Consider the following 23,202-nt stretch of genomic DNA (forward strand, 5'->3'; position numbering starts at 1 on the left):
AGTGTTATCGATCTCTCAAAACGAACGATGCACACGTGCACCGACACCTGTGCCGACGCCAACGTCTTCATAACAGAATGCAATTCAACTTTTTCAATGTTTCAATTTATATTCGTTCAAGCGATCGATAGCCGCCGCTTGGAATTCACCCTCTCCATCTAAAATCACTTCCTACTAAATTATTTCACAGCTTTGATCGAGTATTTTCTTGTTCTATTTCCGGAAATAATTGGTTCCGGAACCCTGAATTTGGGGGTGAAGGTATTGGGGAATAATGAAATTAATTTTAGAATTTTGGTTAAAATAAGAAATCTGATTTAAATTTCAAGAATGTTAATTAGTAGAGTATTTTTGACGGCGTATATCGTCTTTGTTCGAGAAACCTGTATCGCGTAATTAGGAAGTAGAAAGTAGGAAGTGACCTTTCATAAAAATAGCTCCACCTACAAAGAAATTATTTTTTCTTGATTCAATCTTCGAATGGATACCATCGCCGCATTTTATATTAGAAACAGACTAAAATAGAATACCAACTAAAAGTAGAAGGTGCTTGCGCCGGAAAGCTCGGATTTCCGGGGCTGTCGTTCCCGAATTCACCGATCATCCCCTAATTTTCACGCGACCACGTTCGAATTGAGTTGCAGCTCGATCGAACCATCCGATTTCCTCGTTTCCGAACGATTTAATCCAAAATCAATGACCTCTTCTCAATCCACGGATTTCGGTGTGCAAGTGCCGAAGATCAAATTGCGGATATCCTAGGTGAAATAATTAGCGGTCTTCCTCTGCCAACCTTCGACTTACCCCTCTCGTCGGTTCACTCTTTCTCTCTCTCTTTAACCATCTTCCTTCCATCGTCGACGGCAGCTAAATTACATTAGGTCGACGAAACGGGGGTTGAAGAGGGTTGGCGGCACTGGTGGCGGGCAGAGGTGTCGAAGCGCGCCATCTTGAATTCGCGAACAATGTGTCGGCTCCAAAGGTTCCGACCGACAGTAAAACGAAGACGAACCTGCCCGCGAATATCGATCGGTCGCGCTACGAATAAAATGCTAATTCTTCCTCCCTCTTGTCTCTTTTCCATCCCTTCGGTCATCCCCTTCGGAACCAGCTTTTCTCTTCATCTTTCTTTTTCATTGTGGGGGTGGTCCCTCAGGTTTAACCCTTACATGGGCAATCGAGTACCGATTGAAGGTTTAATATTTCAAATTTTTGAAATAGTTTTTAAATATTTTAATGAGAATATTGAAACTTATTAAAAGAATTGTAATTAATAACTGAAAGTAGGGTAAGAAGAAAGGGAGAAATTTGGGTTATTGATGAATAGAAAGGAGGCAGTTGGCAGCATGCCCAGGAAGAACTGGATGATTAGTGTGAAACTGAAGTATAGAAGAAAAAAAATGTACTCAGAGTTTGAAATAAAATTTTTATTATCTGAACGCATACATTATCCAAAACGTTATTTACAGAGGCGTTTATATGGTTCCTTGCTAGGAAGTACCATTAAATATCACGCTTGGTAATAGAGCCGTAGCAAACTCTTGCCTATAATTTTCGTTATTAGGATAATTAAGTTCCACGCCGTGGAAAATAATCGAGTCAGAACGAACGGTGACATTATTTATGGAACGTTCACGCGAACTTTCCTCCCCCTTTTCGAATTTCAACGCTAACTGTGCTCGTTTTAACCCCCTTAATTTAACGTGGATCAACCCTGCTCTTGTAAGCAATTTTTTTAAACATAGTGTAATTAACGAGATTTTAATTACCTGCAAATATCATTAGTACGATTTACAATTTTTCCCCATAAATTATTTTCAAATTAATTAATGTTTATTTAGAAGCATGGAATAAGAAATTAGGACACTATTTCCGTTCCGAGTCTCGCAGTGGGCCTTTTTCTTGTCTTATCTATGCTCGTCGATAAGATAATATGGCCCTCATATTTTCTACTGAACGAGTAGAGATTAGAGTTGTCATTATTCATAAGAAATAAAGAATTCCTGATACTTGGGAAAATTATTGCATCCTTCCAATCGGTTTGCCTTATTATTCAGAAAGATTGGACAGTAACGAGAAAATTTTCAATTTCCTGCAAGAAACCTTGCAATCTAAAACATCTTCACTGGCAATAAATTCACACTGATAATAGAAATGTCATACCAGAGACAAATTAATTCGCGACACTAAAGATAAATCATATTTAACAGCAGTAAAATAGTAATCTTCTAGAAAAAAATTTATACAAGTTTTTCAAGTGTTCATCCTGAAGATTCCCCCAGAACGATGATCGATGAGACGTTACAATTTCACCGTGGTTATCAGTGCATCAGCGCGACGAATAAATATTTACCATGAGATACAAGAAGAAAAATGCTACGTTATATTTAGATTATTATATAAATCTTATTTATTTCGATAGAACAAGTATCCCGTAGAAAAAAGCAACAAGTTTTCACATTTCTTATTAAAAAAAAAAGATATTAAAGCTGTCTATTTTGAAAAGGGAAGTGTTCTCTATGGGATAATCTCGAAACGAAATCAAATTTCTCGTGCAGCTGGAATTAATTGAATCCTTGACAGGACCCGACGATCGAGGGTCAATCTTCCCCTGGTAAACCATTGAATCACGCTCCATGAACGATTAATCGATCGCTCGGGGCCCCACACGAGTCGACAACGAAATTAAACGAAAAGTTGATCGGTGGTCGGTCATAAACGTTGCTCGATTAGGTTTCTCGAGCGGCCAGCAAACAGCTCGAAGCGATTCGCGAAGGATATCGAACCGTTTCCGAGGCTTCGTTGCCACGTGAAACGTGCAAGAACGCACGTGAACCGTCCACCAAACCGATAGCCATTCGATGCAATTGAGAGAACTCGCGATTTCGAGTTATACCACGGTCTACTTCACAGATGAATCATTAATAAGTCGCCACAGAAGCTTTACTTCGGTCAGAATGTTGATTCTAAAGAGAAGGCAGCCCGAGTGAAGAATATAGCACAGCAGAGAACAGAAAATGGAGCAACAAAGTAACTTAGTAAGAAGGTAAGAGGTTGATTTCCTCGATGGTCTTAAACGGCCAATTGATTTCGAGCAGACTGTAATCCCTTGAGATCTACTGCAATTGCCAGTTTGGGAATTTTCGATCGATTCGAAGATAGCCAAAACACGAGAGCACTTAGTACTTCTAATTCAATGACTCATGCCTCTAATTTCATAGCTCAGTCGTTTGTTTCGTGTTTTACACCGCGGCTGATGTAATCGAAGTATAATACCATGGTGTCATCGGAGAACTATGAGAGACTATGTTGAAAGAACCTTGAAAAATGTTGATTATTCTTCAAAACACAGACCAATGTTTAATCGGATTCTAATATAATAATTATCGCACTGCCTTCTTGGAAGGATTGCTTCGAACGATATCAGATGAGCGAGAGGGGTTAAGCGAGAACAGTGGCAATTGAGGGAGTCTCGAAGGCTAACCACGATTACCTCGAGTGGCAGAAGTGATTTGGCAAACGCGGAAGCTCGGCCACAGTTGGGGTGGAACTTGGCTTCCTCGAAAGGAGTGGCGTGGACAGGGAACTTCCGGCAGAGAGATCAGAGGAAGGGTGTTATTCAACAGTGGTAACGCGTTCAGCAACAAGTTGCTGCGACGTTAATAAACGAACACCCTCGAGGTAACATTTTGCCCGTAGTCGTTGGATATCCACCATCCAGCTAACGGCACGCTCTTGAATCCCTAGCTAGCTTTCTCTGTTACGTGTCGCCGTCGGGAAACGGGCCTCTATCGTTCGCCGACACCTTCTCTCGACGCACTTCACGCGAAAATTCCTCCGTAAAAAAAAAAAAAAAAAAAAAAAAGAGGAGAAAAAGGATTGTCGTGCAAAATCAACGGTGCGTCAAATCGCAGTGCGAATCGATGAGCCGTGGAAGGGGAACGAAGGAAAGTTGCACGGCTAATCGAGCGTTAATGGCACACGATCTCGCTGATGCAAGCGAGTCACCCCGACGAGATAGAACAATTAAAATATCGATGTCGTGATGGAGAGCCGGTTCTTTCGCACCGCTTGTTTTTTATTTGCGTGCTATGGTAAACGTGGGCTTGTTTGAGCGGTTAATCGCGGACAAGCGCGTTCGTGTCGAACTTTCTTCTTTTTTTTGAGAAACAGCTTGGTATAGCACCAGGAAAACTGAGCTTTATTTAGAACACGACACCCAGTTTTCCTGTTGGTGGTTTGGATTTTATGGGTTCGATGCGATGATTAATGCGTTATCTACTGTGGGCGTCGCAAAGTTAATTTTCAGGTTGTTAGAAAGAATGTAAATTAAAAAGTAGTGGTTTTATCGCACAAATCACTATCGCTACTTGGTGATGGTCGTCGTGGCAAAGACAGAGAAGGTTGTAGCAACGATAAAGGTAGAGAAGAGTTTCGAACGCGTCATTGTAACCGAAGGTGGGGAAACAACCAGGTCGAAGGTTCAAGGGGTCTACCTGACTCTAACAGGGAAATATTTGTGTATTGGAAGAAATGAGAATGGAACAGTAGCAAACAAACATTTTTTCATTGATCACTGTTTAAAAATTGCATTGATTAAAATAGATTAGGTGCATTATGCGTACAGACCTGCAGATTAGCGCGAGTGCAGTGACTTCTTCCTCGATCATGAAGTAAAGCTAAATCGACCGGGATTCATATTAAGATGGGTGTACGGTTTTGGCCATATTAGTGTTCCAGAGTTTGTGAATAACTTAGGAAATTCTACCTTTAATCTGCAGGTCTCCCTCCCCCTCTTCAAATAATTTGGCGCACAAAAAAAAGAACTTTGTGTCCTAAAAATAAGGAAATAAATTTTTCAACCAAAATAAAATAAAAAATAACACTGTCACGAACAATATAAAACAACAAACCGTGTGTAGAAATCCGTAAGTGTTTGTAGCATAAGAATAATGTAGGTAACAGAAATAGAAAATAGTGTGCAATGTTTTAAGTAACGTTGTAAAAAAAAGGTCGTTTTCCTCTAACAATTGTGCATGCATACTGCAAGAATGCACCATTGTGAAAAATAAAATACTTTCCGCGGGAACATCGGATACACTTTGTGAGGGCACCGTTTCCATCGCTAGAAACTTCTCTCTCTCGTCCACATTGATACAATTGGTGGGGGAGTTCATATAGTTACAAAGCATGAGAAAGAGGGGAAGTAATGAAGGAGTGGGAGAAAGGATGAAAAACCTGGGGGTGGAAGAGAGAGCCCCGAGAGAGAAGAGAGAAGCCGGGAAACACGAAGGAGAGGAATATATATAGTAGTCGAGTGGAAAGAGAAAGGAAACCAAAGTGAAGCAAGTCAAAAAGAAAAAGACGATGATGACGAAGAAAAAGAGGGGAGAACAACGTGAGGTGGGAAAATGGAAATAGGAAGAAGAAAGAGACAGAGAAACCGAAACAGGAGGGAAAGCAAAGGAAAAGCGAATCAGAGACGAATAAGAGAGACAACAAGAGAGCGAGTATATTGAAACGAGAGATAAAAGGGAGACGAGAGACAAGAGAGAGATGATGGGAGAGAGGGAACCGCGAAAACGAAGCGATACGAAAGTGCACGAACATTTCCGAACGACGTGTGACGAGTTGCAGCGAATAAGGCGCGCACTTTACTTGCTGGAGCTTGACTTTCGGAACAAGATAATATATAGAAACAAATTGAAATTAAATATTCTGTTGTATGGAATTGCGCTTTCCTAATTCAGGAAATTCATGTTACCAATCAAGGAAAGAAGAGGGGTTAACAAACAAGAAAGAGGAGTTTAATTCTCTATGATAAGTAACAAAAAATAGAATTCCAAGCCTTCCAGTAAGCACAGCACAATCATCCAAAGACTTCAGTAGGGCTAATGGTCATACGAGTGTGTTTAAAGCAACATTCATTGCAGGAAACAATTGTATGTGTACTATCTCTCCTAACCGGCCAAACCTAAATCGCCATACACAAAAAGAGAAATCATTGCTCCCGGTCAAATCCTCTCGACCATCGTGTGGTCCCATCATCGTCGATCATTCATCCATGCCATGTTTACGGGTGTGGCGTTTACAAACCTCTACACCACATTCGCGATAACATGCGCACGCTTTTAATAGCCCCCGACAGGCTGTTACCAGTGTTATGACACCGCGGGACCAGTGTCGAGTTCACGAAGCCAGTGTCGCCGGCCACCGGAATTCGTGATAGCACGCCGTGATAAGAGCGACAGAGATTATTCAGAGGGAAAGAGACCAACTCGAAGAGAAAGAGAAAGGAGGGAGAAAGGTGGGGGAGGAAGTATCAGTCTGTATGAGTATAGGCGATGCAGACAGACCAGTGTGTGCCTGCGCGCGTACACACAGAAAAGCGTGGAGACAGTAGAGGGGGAGAATGAGGAGGAGGAGGAGGAAGATAGGGGGGAGAGAAGGGGTGGAAAGAGGGGACGAAACGAGAGAGAGAAGGAGATACGGGTACCAGGGAGGGATAGCAGGCGAGAGGAGGGCTGCAGAGGGCGGAGAAGCGTCCCACGGGAGTTTTTCGGCGGATCGCTGCGCGACTAGTGTGATCTCTCGCGAGTAGTGGACTCGATCGATCTTATTGGCGGTAGAACGAACGAGCAGTCAGTGCACGGTGAGAGCTCCGGTTGGAGGATCGTGCCGAGGCTCTTTTAGTGTTCACAAAGCCGGAGGATTTGACGGGAAGGTGCGCCTGCTTGATCACGCGATAATACTCCGCACTCGGTTTGAAACCTCGTGATTTTATACGGATTTTGCGGCTCGATTCGCCTTCAAGTGTATACTCGCGACCAAAGGGAACTGCACTCGTGTTCAGTGGTTTTATATATATATATATACGTATGTGTGTTGTTACGTGTATGTGGCTCGAGTTAGAGTGGCGTAAGAGTTCACGGTATAGCGAGTTGAAGTGAAATAAAAGCTGAACGCGAGGTCGCTGCGTGATCCAGAAGCAAAGTGAGTCCACTTTTCCCGCTCTTTATTAGGGAACCGCGTGTCTATGTCGGTTCAACGATTCTCGCTTTCGATTTACACGAAACGATCTTCTATTTATTGTGAACTCGAACCAGAACCAGTGTTTTGTATCGTTTGAACCGATTGGATAGAGGGAGAGAAGTCCTTGGACCTTCAAGGCGACTCGAAGAGATGGTAGACGCACGATAAACTTTTATGGAGGCATACGCGTGTGTACGTCAATATTTTTTAGTTTTGCTTTTCTACTTTCAATTCGTGTGCTCCAATATAGTGATCACCGGATGGAGGATCAATTCATTTCGCTCGTCAATCCCATCGCGCGGTCTTCGTTAATTCATTTAGCGCACGTTCGCGCGCTTTCGGTCCGACTGGATTTTCGGCTATTTGATAAACACCGGTTGAAAATACTGCATTCATAGCGATAGTTGAAGTGTTTTACTCCATCTATAGGTATTATTTTTGGATTATTGCAGCAGTTTCCTTTGGTTCTTAGTTTTGGAGTAACATGTAGTTTCAGCCTGTAGTCCACCTCAGATAATTCTGCTAGTCCCACTGGAACTATCCGGTAGATCTAATGGTTTCTTTGTGGCTAACAGTAGATTCGTTAGTTCGATGGCCTTTTTCCGGCTGTTCTTCGTGATCGTCTCGAGTCACGAGAAGGAATCGATGCTCGAACGTCGAGAATCTCGCGGCGGGACGAGCTAGCCTATAGCAGCATAGGACACACAACGCTTGACCTGAATTCCATGACCACGATAGACGAACGATTGCGTAACACGTGTGCTTGGTGAACACGAAGTTTCGCGGTTCGCGTTGGTCCTTGGTGGAAAAAAGGTTCAAAACAGATACTCGTCAAGGATTCGCTTACATAATTTGAAATGGAACGCTTCGACGCGCCAACGCGACGTTCTCCGCTCTTCTAACTCTATTTTTTCCATGTTTACCATCAGTTGAATAATAGTTTAATTTGTATCAACGTAGAGTAATGGGTATGTGGAAGTATAAGACACGAACCAGTACCAAACACCCTTCAGTTATTTAAAGAAGATTCGCTGATGAATGACTGGCAAAAAATGTATGCGCCGCGCCGGCAAGAAGATCATCCACGAGTTTCATTCTCGTCCGTTGATTGTTTCGTTTCAGTTGTCGATGAGTGTAACGGCCTCGCTTCGGAGCGGTCATTGGCCAACGACGTTTCACCACGTGGGTTGACAGATTTTCATTCAGCCTCCTCTTTTCTAGAAATAACCGGTTCGAATGAATGATTTCTAAGCTCGAGACGTACAGTTTTTGAACGGTACATTAAATAAGAATTGTCAAAACGATCGTGAATGATGGTCACGTTTCTTACCACGTGGCTGAGCGTTTCTAGATGATCCGTGGCTTGCTATGAATATTTTTAAATATTCCAATGAGAGTGTAATAAATTCTTCAACGTCACTGGTCGGATCTAGAGCGATTTTGAAATATTTCAACAGGAATGTAATAAATTCTTCAACATTGTACCGTATTACAGTCTTTCGAACATTAATGTGGAATTTATTAGCGAAAAAAGTTGCGAACTATCTGCATAAATAAGAAATTATTAATCGATACAAATTGCACTCGTAATATGTATTGATATTAGAACCTTGTACCTGGAATAATTTACAACCAATCTGCGCGGTTATTCGATGCAAGTGCTTCGGATATTCATTGGTACGTTGTGCATCGAATGGATCCGGTTTTAATTCCCTATCATCGAAGAATATTGGCCAATTAACGGGGGTAGTCGAACGGAACCGAAAGCGCGAAAAAATCTGTACGCAAACGAGAGCCACTGTCAGCGGCGCTTCAAAGGGACGCAAAGCGTAATCGTAAACGATCGACGACGCGTGTCGAAACGTACGAACGAACGAGTAGCAACAAAACGGAGCAGCCAATTGAATGTAGGATTTCCCGTGCCAATAAACGACCACGTGTTCCAGCCACGTGGTGTGCCTGCACGTTATAACCCCTCGGATATATACGAGGGTAAATCGCGACCCTAAACGATCCACAACGATTAGTATAAGTAAAATGATGTTGCAGTCCAGGTGGTCTATACTACTGATAGGATTAAGCTTTTCGCGAGCTTCGTACACCGAGTGATTAAAATTTGAGTATTTTAAAATTTTAATATTTAGTTAGACAAAGTATACACATTGATCTCGATCCTACCCCTACCCTCTACCTTCAAATCATTTCGAAACCAGCTCTAAAACCCAACATTGCCCTCTGCTCGCCACGTTGCCCTAATCGATGATTGACGTCTAAAAAGATCCATCATCTTTCACTTGAAGGATCCATGGTTTTCCTTCTCATTTTTCTTTCTTCCCACAAAATAATCCGGTCATCCGCGAAGGCACGTAATAATCACTGGTGTATTCAATTTTCCTCTGGCAAACGGCGAATAAAAGGAGACTTATGGTTGCCTCTCCGACGTGTTTCGACCGATATGTACCTGGATGGCTAAACTTCCGGCGGAATTGGTAGTAAAAGGAAGAGGAAAGATCCTAGGGTGGGTGTAATGATATAAAGCCACGTTGCTCGTATAACTCGACCGTAAATTCTCTGTCTGACCCGGATAGATAGATAGACGAACACGTGCACGGTGGAGAAGGCCGAGACGAATTACGCTGACGTTTGAAACGAGATCGTCTTCGAAGCGCAATATCGACTCGATATTGTTAACCTGGCTTGTTCAGTTATAGATGATTCGAAGAGGAAGTGGTACGCAATCATCCGGATACGAATTGTTCAGGAATAAATCTCTTGGAATTAAGAATCTTTTCCTATTTATTATACTCTTCATAAATAGTGATTCTGACCATTAAGAGCCCAATTACATAAATTTCAAATATTAAGATCTCTGATAGGGAAATTGTTAATCTAATGCTGTAAGTTGATTGCCGCGGTGAAAGCGAAAATATGTAGCCAGATATGATTGGTCAATCTTCAAATTTAAACTTTCACTTTGGTGCCTTATTGGTTTAATATTAATCCTATCCAACCTTCGCCTTTCTTCTCTTTTACTAATTACGCAATTACATAACATTTGAGGCCGTGATCATTAGTAACCCCCAAATAATAATGCTGTTGAAAATTTTTTTTGTGACTTTCTCTTCTTCTGCAAGAACTGCTAATTGAAAGAGGAACTGCAGATACTGCAACCGGTGCATCAGCGTGACAGTGCATCAACGAGATAAAAAAAAGACAATCATGATAAACACAAAACAACATCATCGTATTTAACTGGTGGACGCATTTGGATCATTGAATATAGCCTCCCCTTAATGAATTTCCGTGCTCAGTTTCGGTCGTTAAGGGCAGGATGCACTTTTACTTATGCCCGTCATTAAAAAGCCTCGCTACGCGATGCAGATAAAGGGAGGACGTCGTTCACTCTCCTTTTTTTTTTCTTTTCCTTCCCTCGTTTTTACCCTCCCTCTTCCACCATACCATTTTTTTCTTTATTACCAACTGTGGCCTGTTCCATGGCTCAGGGCAGATTTATTTCCGACGAGATAGTCGGAAAAATGAGCTCGCGAACAGAGAGATGTAAATGCGTTTCTGGTGCCCGCCGTTATAAAAATGAATCCTGGTCTGCCTCGTTTTTGCATCTTGAAAAGAGTCAATGTGACCCTTTGAAGTGGAGTCTTCCTTTTAGTTTCATCTATCCCTTTTTCGTTCGATCGAGATCAATTGGAAATCTAATTCTACTGATATAAGCAGTCAAATTCTCAAACGAAAGATTTTTATACTTTTTTTTTATTTAAAATTACATATAGGATCCTTTAGAAATAAAATATTTATGTATCCCGCGTGACGAAAATGCAGAGACGTCTACTCGCGTTTCATACACGAATTATTACAATTAGAAAGTTTTAATTGGACCGAAAATTTACGGTGTCAGCGTCGGTACGTGTTCGCAGGCTTTTCATCGTTTCCATGGAACGAACGGGCGAACGATAACGACGAGTGATTAAAATCAAAACAAATTACTAGCTGGAAGATGCCTGTTCGAAATTAACGACGTACTCAATGACACACGACGCGGCCGGGGGAACAATAAAATCGGTGGCGAGGGGATTCTTGCTGATGTTAGTCGTAGGTTTACGAGCGTAAACAGCCTCGACGTCGTTAGTAGCATCGCGAATCTCATTTTCGTCGAGGATCGATGAAGCACTCGAAGCTCGTGAAAGCACGACACCGGCGAATAAAAGGATGAAAACCCGCGGCCGCGTAAAATACGATAGCGTTGTATCCTCGTTCCCTATTGTGGCCCCCTTCGTTTTTCCTTTTACGCTGAGACCGCGAATCGCGAATTGTAAATAAGCACCGCGAACGGGTGGACGGTCGGGAAAAAAATGCGAAACGCTCGACGAGAAATATGACTGCTTGTAATATACGCCACTTTGCATTTGTTGGCTCTTGGAGGTGAATGGCTTTTGATGGTAAAGGAATCGAGGATTTAAAGTTCGAAGTTCAAGGTTTAAGGTTTGAATATGCAGGATCTGAAATTGAAGTCCTAGATCTTGGGTAAGGAGTCTAACATTATAAATCCAAAATCTAAGGTTCAATGTCCAAAGTCCAAAATCCAGAGTGCATAGTTAAAATTTATGATCAAGATTGCTAGAAATACTCAGATTTGATCTTGGAATAATTTAACATAGTTAGCTTGTTATTGTCGATTCAAACGTTCCATGAGTCACTCTCTAAGGAATAAGCTAGCATCACTCATCTGAACAGAAAATTTATTGTTTCTATTATAGACGGTAAATCATCAAGCAATTACGTCGTAAAGGATACAATAGAGTGTAATTACATGGTTAATATTATAGTCTTCATATGATGCTGCTTTACGATGCAATATCAAGATCATAATTTATCTGCTCAAAGTCTTCATTCTTCTTTTATTAATAATTAGTATAATTCTATTTCAATTCTGACTCGGTATTTTCAACCGAAAGGTTTTCATTTCATTTGTAATTCAAAGTTCAAATTTACTTTGATGTCGTCTGGAAAGTACACCGATAAACGATTTGCGAAGTCTCGAAACCTTGAAAGCTTCAAGAAGCTTTTCTTTGCACAAAAAGAAGCTATCTTAACTACAGATGATCGTAAGATGAAAGCAAAAGAAAGAAGGTTGAAAATACATTTCTTCCAGGCTCTGTTGGTAAACCCATCACCAAGATTACCCTGTGCAACTCGTTATTATCAGTGAAATTACGCAGCACACTCGAGGTTATTTAATATTAGAACGATGTTATATTACAGAATGTAGTGAAATAATTATCCTGTTAAAGTATCCACACGATACTCGTGTTATTTATTCATTCTTCAAAATACCAGACCCATCGACTGGAAAAGCAGGTAAAACAGGTGAAATTGAAGAATTTCTTTTTCTCTTCTTTGAAACCATCCCTTCGGTATAATTTCCAGCCGTCAGAACAACAATGAGTCTGTCAGTTCCCATGCATGGAATCGTTCGAAAACGTCTAGGAACTTTTCATACATCATCTTGACGAGTAGGTAGCCCATGTAGGAATGCTCTACTGCTTTTGGCACGTCTCAACGCTTTAGAACTCCATTAGTTCCTACTCGATTATTTTCAACAAATGAATATTCCAATTATACCACCAAAAGGGTTACCTTCTGAAATTCATCACTTCACTTGGCTATTTAAAATAGACCTTAGCATACGAAAATTCCTCTGTTAGTCCAGGGTATCAGTGTCGGCTCCAAAGGGTTAAAGAATAAGGGTGTATATCAACAAGTCTCAGATAATATCGTACATATCCTTCATTTTTCTATATCTTCATATCTATGTAGTTCGAAAGAAACAACCTTTACAAGATCATCAATATTTTCCCCCTTTCATTTCAGTGGATCGAGGTTCGATCGAGACGCGAACGTGTTTCCTCGACTGATTTTTCCCTAGCCGTGCAAGTCACGTTTCCGTCTCTCGTAACCGTTGAAACGTTGTTCCATTGCAGGCGTGGTTCTCGACAAAAAGTGAAATTTCTCGGAGCACGTGTTGCTTTTGCCCGCCAGGGATCCGAAACGCGACGTGTCTCGTGCTAGCTGGAAGCGAGTTAAGTAAAATATCTCAGCGGGTGACGAGGAGACGTTCGTTCGGTAAGCAAATGCATTCTCCCGGTGGGCTTAGCGTGGGCCCCAAGACCTTGTCTATTTATAAATGCACCTCGTATGTAAGCTTGCACGCACGTGATACGTCGTAACACACGTCGATTCCAATGCGGATACCCCGCGAGAAAATTGAAGCCTTCGTCGTAAATTGACGCTCCTCCGTGATCCTGAGACCCGGTAATTTCAAACCACCTAGCAAGGCTGTGCTCTGTAATAGAGTTTCACGCTGTTCAACGCATTTTCAGTTCGATATACAGTCATTTCGAATGACTCATGTAGCTGTTCGATCGTCAGACTGAATGAACTTCTTGGGAGGTGAGTTCATGTTTGAGGGCTGACAAATGGTATTCCGGTCGTTTACCGTTTTCAGAACGATGATAAGGATGCAGATAGAAAGTTGAATTCCATTTTTAGTACTCTTCGGTTTCAGCGATTTGGGAGGTCTTTTTGTTAGATCTTGTGGGAGGTCTTGAAGAGAATGACTTTAGAATCTTTATATATTTCTTTGATTCTAAATCTTAATCTTTTCCCTAAATAATTTATAATATCGTGGATATTTGTGCCGTACCAGTGGACGTGTTAAAACGTGGTCTAAATGAAAGACGCGGCCGTCAAGATATTAATACTTCTCGTGCGAACCTTGAACGACTGAATAAATCTTGCATCCTATAAATCGATAAAAAGCTTCCCTAAAACATTGAAAATCTCGATATCGGTCAATTATCTGTACAACTTATCGATTGTTAATTCTTGCAAACAGTCAATTCGATCGATAGGTGTGAATTATTTCCATGGTTCGTCAGGGTGGTATTTCTCGTTGACGAGTAACGATCCTCGCGGTTATAAAGAGCCTGTTGTTTATTCCTGTTGGCCGCAGGTTGCGGCAACCATGACGAGCGCAGCCCGTCATAAATGTAAATTGAATTCCGTCGCATAAATTTCCCGGCCGACTTGCCCAATAAATTCACCGTCCGATACAATCAGTAATATTCTGTAACATCGTCGTCGATCGTATTACGAAACTCTTTCCTTTTACGAAGCCTGCAAATGCATTTTCAATAACAAAGTGGTGACTCGTTGTATTCGTCGTTAGAACAACAGGTAGACGTTCAGCTTCTTCGAGGATATTGAACCCATGAGTCATCGGTGCCGAATGCGTTTCCTCCAATTAAGAAATTCTTAGAAAACATTCTCAGCCCTGTCAGGGATGATTTGCTGTGTTTGATAAAAATAAAGATAACGAGCGAAGGATCAGGGTCGTTAACAACGTCCATTTCAAATGTCTCCCGCTATAAATCATGTTATAGATTGGTTCTTCAACCAGTGGGATGACTAAACCCATCAGAATGACAAATTTTAGATCTTAGAAATGGCTCTGGATTCAGGGTTACTGACCTGACTCGGATTGCTAATCGAATAGCAATTAGTATTAACAATTAAACCCAAGTTTTTAGGAAATATTATCAAGCAAAGTAATTAAATAATCTTTCTCCTATATAACCCCAAGGACCCAAAGATTGGAGCGCACGGGTGTTCCTCAAGTTCTTCGATAATTCTGATCGCGCGATGCTTAACGTCGGCACCGTGATAGCGTAGCTCGAGGGACGTCGTAATAATTGATCAAGTTTGTGGCACGGAGAGGGAAGGAGTCGATTATACTGTCGGCCAACGACGCTTGTTGAACTATGGAAACCGTTTCAGCTGGCTCGGCCTACTTAGGCCACCTTGGTATTTTTAGCATTGGGGTCACACCGGCGTACAACCGGCCATCGTATCAGAAACCATCCATCCTTCCTTCCTTCCTTCCTTCCTTCCTTCCTTCCTTCCTTCCTTCCTTCATTCCTGCTTTCCTTCCTTCGTTTCAAAAGAGATTCTCCTCTTTGTCGTGACGCGTACTCCCCTCGACATGCGTGGGTGATCCACTGGGGGACATTTTCCTTCTGAAGATGAACAGTTCACTGTTCTATCGCGTGTCATTCAACCTTCTTCGGAAACTTACTCTTACGTTTCCAATTTTATCCCATACTTTTTATAATGAAAATTCTGCTATAGATGAAAAGTGAAAGATACCTGACACGATTGAGAATGACGCAACTGTTGGTACACGTATAACGTTCACTGTTGGTTGAATGTAAATTTCTCGTCCACGCAAACGAGACTGGTTGGTTCATTTCTGATGGTAGATTAACGTTTCTGTTACAGAGTTATCGAAAGATCGCACGGCAAGTCAGCACACCGGACAGCGCACCTGCAGGCTTAGGCAGTCCACAGGCTGGCATCGGTGGGCTACAACAACATCAGCAACAACCGCAACAGCAAACGCAACAAACGCTACATCAGCCGGATCCCATGCAGCAATCCAAGGACAATCTGAATCCCGCGGCGAACCAGCAAACCGGTGCACTTAGAAACGGAAATCCTCCGCCTCCTGTCGTTTCTATGGTGAGTACATTTCTATGCTACAACTTACGTATCAAACTAGCAAATTTTTTAATCTACCGGTAATTTTATAAGTTCAGACGTCCGTTTCTTTTCGCATAGTAACGTAGAAGAGTCATGTTTCTCGTTGAAAATCCTTTAGAGAGTTAGCAGTTAAATCTTGGTCCCTGAGGATCGTATCGATCCCAAGCTACTTAGCCGTTCCTCGCTGGTAATCCGGTCTAGTGTATCGATACAGAACACGTAGCACACTTCAGGGAATAAACAGTACCCTGACCCCTTCGTGCATTTCGTGTATGCCATTGGTGAAACCGGACCTTGACCTAGACCTAGACTATCGCGGTTCGTTACTTCAATCTGTCTTCATCCTCCAAGGGGATACACTTGCTCCTTCCGTTCTGTGTTTATTCAAAAATCTTTAACACTAAAGGGTTGAGTGCTCCGTTGTGAAATTACAAATTAGTTGAGGATGAAATCCTGAAAATTGTGTCAGGAAGTAGCCTGGTTAGACGATGATCCAGCGACATTCAATCCTTTCCGGAGCAAAAAGGAAACGCGCAACCGGTCAACCGCGAAGACGTCTTGATCCCAGACGTTCCTCTCGCTTTCAACGAGCCAAGAGGAAGAGGAAAGTCGAGCGAAGAGGAGCAGAAAAGGCGGTAGGAATGTGGTTCTTCGCGTTCGTTTCAAACGTGTATCTCGATCCTCTTGGCCGACGCGAGGTTACTGGGCAAACCAGTCTGCGAGCACGCCGCGTGTTTTCAACGGTGGCAAGTTGAACACGTGTGAGGATAATCCGTGTGTAAAACTACGCGTGTTAAACTCCGACCACCGGTGTCTGACGAGGTTCCAGCCCGTCTGCGACTTGTCCGGTTATCGGTTACCACCAAGGTCGTCCCGTTGAACCCTGACAACCCTACGTACCCTGAACGGGCCAGCAAGCCGATAAAATTTACTGCCCCATTACTGTCGACCTCCGTGTTTATGGGTGTACCCTTAAAACAGGACGTTTGCCGGTATTCGAAGGTGTAATGACTTTGGTTTTTCTTATTTTTCATCTCTTCGGAAGACATTCTAATGACGACTTCCAAAAATCCTTTGTCTTGAAGAGAACTATATAGAAACTTGAATGACCATCCAACTATTCTAAACACTAACCTTCAATAACTCTTCATCAATCCTAATACCTAATTCACATTTAAAGTTCAGACCCCTTCAAAAGGCTAATCTCCATCAATTGCTACTTCCTCCAAATCTAGTATCCGTTCATCTAGAAAGAATCCTCAGCCAATTCTTTCCGCTGCTCGTGTCTGCCAGCTCAAAACGTCTCTCATCGAGGTGTATGGTAAAACGTCTTTGAAGTTCCACTCAATCTCCGTGGCTTCTGAACGGGCAAGTCGAGATAGAGAAGGAAAGAGAGAAAAAAAAAAAGAAGCAGAATGATGGCGCACCCGCAGAAGGAATCGCGAAACGTAGACAGGTATCGGCACTTACTCCGTGCCGTTTTCAACCCCTCGTTGCCACCCTTGTTCCTCTCCGCCCGTCATTCTCCGCCTCTGCCGCCACCTCTTGCTCCTCTTGATACTGCTCGCTTTTCCTTCCCCTCTTTCGTTCTCGCTCGCTACCTCTGGGACCTTCTACCCATCTCTCTCCGTCTATCCCTGTCTCTCCTTCTCCCTCTTGCCAGGTCGGTCGGTGGTTCCTGTTCCTGCGGGTATTGATTCGCGTTGGCGGGCGGTCACCGCCCCCATAGTCGCTGTCTGCCGGTAGTCTACCCTTGCCCCGACGTTATGCTGTTATTTCGGCGGACGATCTCCTCGCAGCCCTTGTCACGAGGGAAAAAACCGCGAAAACGCGACCACCAGCCAACTGTAGGATCGACATACAACCAGGGGTAAGAGCAACGCTCTTTTGCTCACGTCTTTCCTCTTCTATTATTCTGTTTAGTATTCTTCACGATTAACAACCCTTAAGATCGTCCTTGAATTTTTGTTTCAACTCTACACTCAGTTTTCTTTCATTCGTTGATTCTTTTTTTTTTTTTTTTAATTCAACCCCTCTGAGCTGACGCTTTTCATGGTCGATAGAAATTATTACTTCCAGGATATTTATAAAATTTTAATTTGCATACGTTTTACATATTTTGATGTATTATGCTGAACTTCTCTTAATTATTAAATTATTCAGAATTTTAAAAATATGCAAAATGTACGAGGCCTGGTAATTATTCATAAAAATAATAAAGAAAGAAATTTGATAAAAATCTGGTACACGTTTAAGCGGTTGTTTTCATTGTAAATTGGCGCATACAGTCGTGCCGCGTTAATCGTGCGTTTCCCCGCGTTAAACGCGGCTATCTGCGCGCGTAAACGCGGTCAGCCCCGCGACACGGTAATTGGCAATATCGTCGCCGATAAAGGAATCAACGTTACAGGCCACGCAATTATGCAGTAAACCGAAACCGCGAAACGCGAGCCATGCTCGTTGGCCGTGTACGAATTGCGTCCGACCACGAAGCACGTGCGGTTTTCTATGCCGCGGAAACGCGTGTGTCCGCTCCGTTCACCACCGTACCAAACGGACACACTAAAGTACTGTGAACCTAGTGTTATAGACTTTGGAAAGTGCCGTTTTAGCCGTGGAGAATTTATTGAAGTGTAAAGTGATGTTTATCAATTTTTTGAAAACACCAATCAACTATAAAAGTGATTCATAATGGTGTCGTTTGTGAATTAAGAATGAAACGAACAAAATTTACGAGCCGTTTTAAAAATAACAGTATCTTCAAGAATATAGATAGAGTTATTAGTGAGTCAGAGGTTTGAAATCTGAGTGCAGAGTTCTCTAAACGTATACGCTTCGTAGAAAAGTGACTGACCCTGGCCACGAAAACATTGATAATTTTTTATTTAAACAAAACTCGAGAGATATGTACATGAAACTCGGAAACATTTCTATAACGATTGATGAATTAACATTATATATTATTCAATAGAATTTTATCTCGATCTCACCCCCAGAGTGTAAGCCTGGGAAACAACCCTTTCGTTCCCGAGAGAAACAACGTGGAAGGCGCAAGTTGCGGCTTTGTTCCACGATATTTCTTTTTTCGTTTCAGACGCATTGTTTGCACCGAAAGCGACCGATCGTGAATATATTCGCCGGGTAAGATGTAGATAAAACAGCTACCAGTTTCTGTCCCCCTGTTTACCGATTCTTTTTCGCAACCTCGATTTAAGGACGCGTATAAATTCCTTCGGTTCAGAATTCCTGAGAACTCGTTACGCTAAACCGTAACAGAAGAGAAAAATTCTTTTAGAAAATCGGTACAGATCCGTAAAAAGAGCATCCTTTGTATCGCATCATCATCGATCAGAAAGGATCACTAGAATCGGCCTGCTATTCGATTACCCGTAGACGTATGCTCGGAATTGCTGAAACACGGAAGCGAATCCGACAATCGACCGAATTTAAACCGCTTTGAAAATCCAGCCAGAAATTAATTTCGCCGTTCTCTGTCCGCTCCTCTATCCCCGTCTCTCTCGTTCTCGATTCGATTGAAACAAGAGGGGCTGCAAATTTATCGACGAATTAGCCACAGCAATCAGTCCCGCATCGATACGTTTATTTCATTAAGCGTTCACCGTGAGCGGATGATCGCACGTTCGAACATCGCTGATGGTTACGCGTATCCGCGTAGCTTGTTTCGCAGCGAAAATTCATTTATCAAACGCGATGTCCCCGATTCCACCCTCGCTCTCACCCTCTCTGTTTCAGCTAACAGCCAGATAGCGGCGTGAAACGTTGTATCTACACTCGCCTTTTTTTTTTCTCTCGTTCGATCGTGGACCGTCGTGAAAACCGATAAAACGGAATCGTTTGCGCAGTAAAACAGCTTTTATCGGGCTATTTATGTATCGGGCCACGGTTACGGGAACGACGACCACGGACTCTGATACTTCGATCGGTTTCTCGTGATCAGGGACATACGTGCATAAAGAAGGATCTGTGAATCAATTTTTCTCGAGAAAACCACCGTTCGATCTAATAAAATCATCGGTTGAAATTTGATTTCATTGCTTTTTATTGCTGGTTGCGAAGAAAAACACTAGCCGGTGTATTCTTCTGTTTGAAAGGCTTTTATTTGCTTGATTCATGAAGTGGTAGCCCGAGAGAAGGATGCGTGTAAAACACGATCCCCGACGTTTTGACGTGAATAAAGGAGGCGTTGTTGCTGCTCGCGCCTCCGAAGTAGAAGCTATAATGGGGGTTTAAATTATGCGGTGTCTTAGAGGGGCGGTGAACGTGCTCGTTGTATGCACGTGTTGTATTGTTAGGGAACATCTTCATTGCCTTTAGAACAACCACCTTTTCTCCGACGATGAGATTGATTGGCAACAGATAATTTCGAGACTGAATTTTTCCAAATTCATCGACAAAAGGAAGTCGAAAGATAGAAAAATACCCATTTGGAGGGGTTCAATGAAATATCGAAAGGAGGTAAAAAAGAATTGGGTCGTGTGTAGTGATCCATAGAGCAAGAGAGGTGTTGGCGAATGGAGAAACTGCGGGTAACCCCCAAAGTGGCCGTGAATCGGTGTTTGTGGTCGAGGTTGATAGCATCGAAGACCCAGGCCGGGCGTCTCGCCAACCGAGTCAGCGATCCCTCAGAGCTCTACCTCCTACCTCGACTTCTCCTTCGTGTTTTCCTCCTTTCCTCTTCTACCATCAATCTCTATCTCTCTCTATCCAAAGTGAGTCTCGCTCGTGGTGTGCTCTCAGGGGGAAAATCCTACCGTTCTCTTGACATCGTGACCTAGGGCAACGTAAACCCGAGGCGTGATAAAACGGGATGTGCCGCGACAGCACCCAAACATAACCCTCCAGGAGACTCCACCTTCGCTTCCCGCTCGTTCTTCCTTCCTTTCTCCGTGTGTACGTTCGTCCCGTTCGGGCTTCTCTCGACCCTCTCTGGTCTCGAAGGAACTTAACGTTCAGGTCTCTCTGTTCATTGACCTCGACCCCTTCCGTCGTCGTTCCGGCTCCTTTCTTTTCTTTCCTTCGTTTTTCCACCTTGCCTCTGTATACCAGAGCCTCGGTGACTGGTTCCTGGGCTTCTCTCGATGATTCACGGAACATTACACGTTCCTGCTGCTGCGATTCAACGCCCCCGTGAAGAGGGTGCACCTCGGGGTGAATGGTTTAAAGGGTCAATTCTGTGGTGACGATGAAAAATTTTGACCGATTTCTCTATCGGATAAAATGAAATTTACCACGACTTTATTTTTGCCCTAAATTCTTGATTAGATTTTCGAAAATTGCTGTTCGATCTAGTACCTCAATATCGAGCTCGTTCGAATTTCCAGGCCGAATATTCCGAGGAAATTTCACTTCCTTGGTCATAGCCGATGGAATTACCATCGTAACTCACTTAATTGAACTGTACCGCGCAACAAGGGTAATAACCCGCAAAACGGTTCGGTGCTGTGCACATTGCAACAGCAGATAAACAGAAATCCTCGGGAAATAGGCGAGATACGTGAAACACATTTAACGATAACCCGTTATATTTCACTGTCCATTAAATTTTCTGAATTTCATAAGAATATTTCGAAGGTTTCGCGTAGCTAAAGGTGTTTCTTACACATTTTGACGTCGATTTATCGCCATAGGATAAAAATTCCTATAAAAAACTTTCATTATTAAAGTTCGCCCATGAAAGGGTTAAGCCCATCGCTACCTTCCGCTCGCGACCGCTCGGAGAGAGCAAGACACGCGGAGTTTCGATCCGCGTGTGGTCGGTTGTGTGGTTTCGAGTGGAAGGTTCACGGAGAGAGGAAGACGGAAAATAACCATTCCAAGGGACGTATCGTGGGAGGGAGAAAGAGAGACGATACAGGAGAGAGCCACGAATAGATTGGGTTAAAAAGAGGGAGGAAGACGGGGATAGAATGATAGGAAGGGTAAGAGGAAGGAAGGAAAGAACTGGCAACCAGACTATAAAACTTCGTACAAAACGAAAGCAACGAACACGAACGATCAGTTTGCTCATCCTCCATACACCTCCAACCGAGCTTTGTGTCATTCTATTTCACTTTCTCCCCTGTCGAGTTGTATTCGCTTGTCTTCCTTTGAACGATCGATTTTTCAAAGTCCAACGCGTTTAAATAAAAGATGTCTCCTCGCGGACTTCAGGAATTTCTTTGCGACGTCTATGCCTCTTTTTCTTTCCTCTTTCGATATTTCTTGGCCACTTATCACCCGTAGAACCAAAGTATTCAAGATGTCTGGGTCGTCGAGAATATCTTTCCCTCTTCTTGGCATACAGGCTGTTTCAGAAATTGGATAATTTCACTTAGAATTTATATTGCATTAAATTTCTGGTACCGGTCTCATACTGATTGCCTCCATGGTATTCAACGTGTTAATTGTTAATCTTCAGAGGCGGTGTTCTTACAAAGAAAAGAAAAACGAATAGTCAATAGAAATAGAAATATTTCCAAAGGGATTTGATGTTTTAATTAGTACCTATGAGAATTCTAAAATACTTCACATTGGTGAGAATGAAAAGACGGTTTTCATTTTACGTTAGAGTGTCTTGAAATAGCGTGAGTTGAAAGAAACGTTTCATCTGTGCTGTCTAAGAATCTTATATAATTACCGCGGTATTCAGAATTAAACTTGAGACATTTCTAATTGAAAGTGTGAAGAGTATTATAAAAATGCAATTAGTCGAAGTGTTAAGAATGTTAAGGTTTTTATTAAATTAATGTTAAGTTCTATGTTTCCGTACAGTCACCCGGAGTGATGCCGTTCTACGGCGATTCTGGTGCCGGCTTCCGGCCAGCAGCCGGTTTTGGGAATACTGTTTGGCACCAGGGAGTTACTCCCGTGGGAACAGTTGCGGTTGAAACGTCAGCAGCACCATGGCCACCTCAGCAGTTCATTCAACAAATTCCTGCTCCGAATCAGCTCGAAGAGCTGAGGTATCATACTCAGTACACCGCTGCCGCTCCATACCACCCACAACCAGGTAATTGAAGAATCCATCGATTAGTTAATTCGCTCTTTATATAAATTTTTAAAAAAGTTCGCGTTTCAAATTCATTTTCAACAATCGCGATTCGAATGAACGGTTTTACATTTTTCACTGTGAAACGACCGCAGAATGCAAAGCCTGCAACTGCAGGTCTTTGTCCCGCGGATTTGCGATGCGTTCCCGTTGGAATCAGTTCGCGAATTTTCTGATTACAGTCGCATATCAGCAGCAGACTTTCATTACTACGGATCAGTCGGCATTTCAACGAGCCGGAGCGACAGGACAATACACAATCACGGGGCAGCCCTCGCCCTTGCCACCAGTCGCCCCGCAAACGGTACCATCGACAGCTCAGAGGCCACTAAACGGTCAATTCATGGATCCCGCTGCTACTGCGACCCAATCAGTTGGTTATGAAAGGCAGGATTACGTCAATGGTTACCAACAACAGGTACAATTAGAAATGAATCGTTTTTAATTAAATGTGTCTTCGCGAAATCACTCTCTCCCCAAAGTGAACGTTAAATGTATTTCAACTCGAA

General features: G+C 42.7%; 1 protein-coding gene across 10 annotated transcripts in view; it reads left to right on the forward strand.

Annotated features, from left to right (window-relative positions):
- Positions 1 to 23,202, forward strand: part of Tet (tet methylcytosine dioxygenase-like) — an 85,455-nt gene that overhangs the window by 49,406 nt on the left and 12,847 nt on the right. For 8 of the 10 annotated variants that reach the window (XM_034327183.2, XM_034327186.2, XM_034327182.2 and 5 more), the window contains 3 exons: positions 15,385 to 15,624; positions 22,417 to 22,654; positions 22,876 to 23,111. In XM_034327183.2, coding sequence (XP_034183074.2) covers positions 15,385 to 15,624; positions 22,417 to 22,654; positions 22,876 to 23,111 — 714 coding nt within the window. The other 2 variants (XM_034327189.2, XM_034327187.2) reach the window with 2 other exon arrangements.

The sequence above is a fragment of the Osmia lignaria genome, chromosome 14 (genome assembly GCF_051020975.1).
Source record: "Osmia lignaria lignaria isolate PbOS001 chromosome 14, iyOsmLign1, whole genome shotgun sequence".
Lineage (NCBI taxonomy): Eukaryota > Metazoa > Arthropoda > Insecta > Hymenoptera > Megachilidae > Osmia > Osmia lignaria.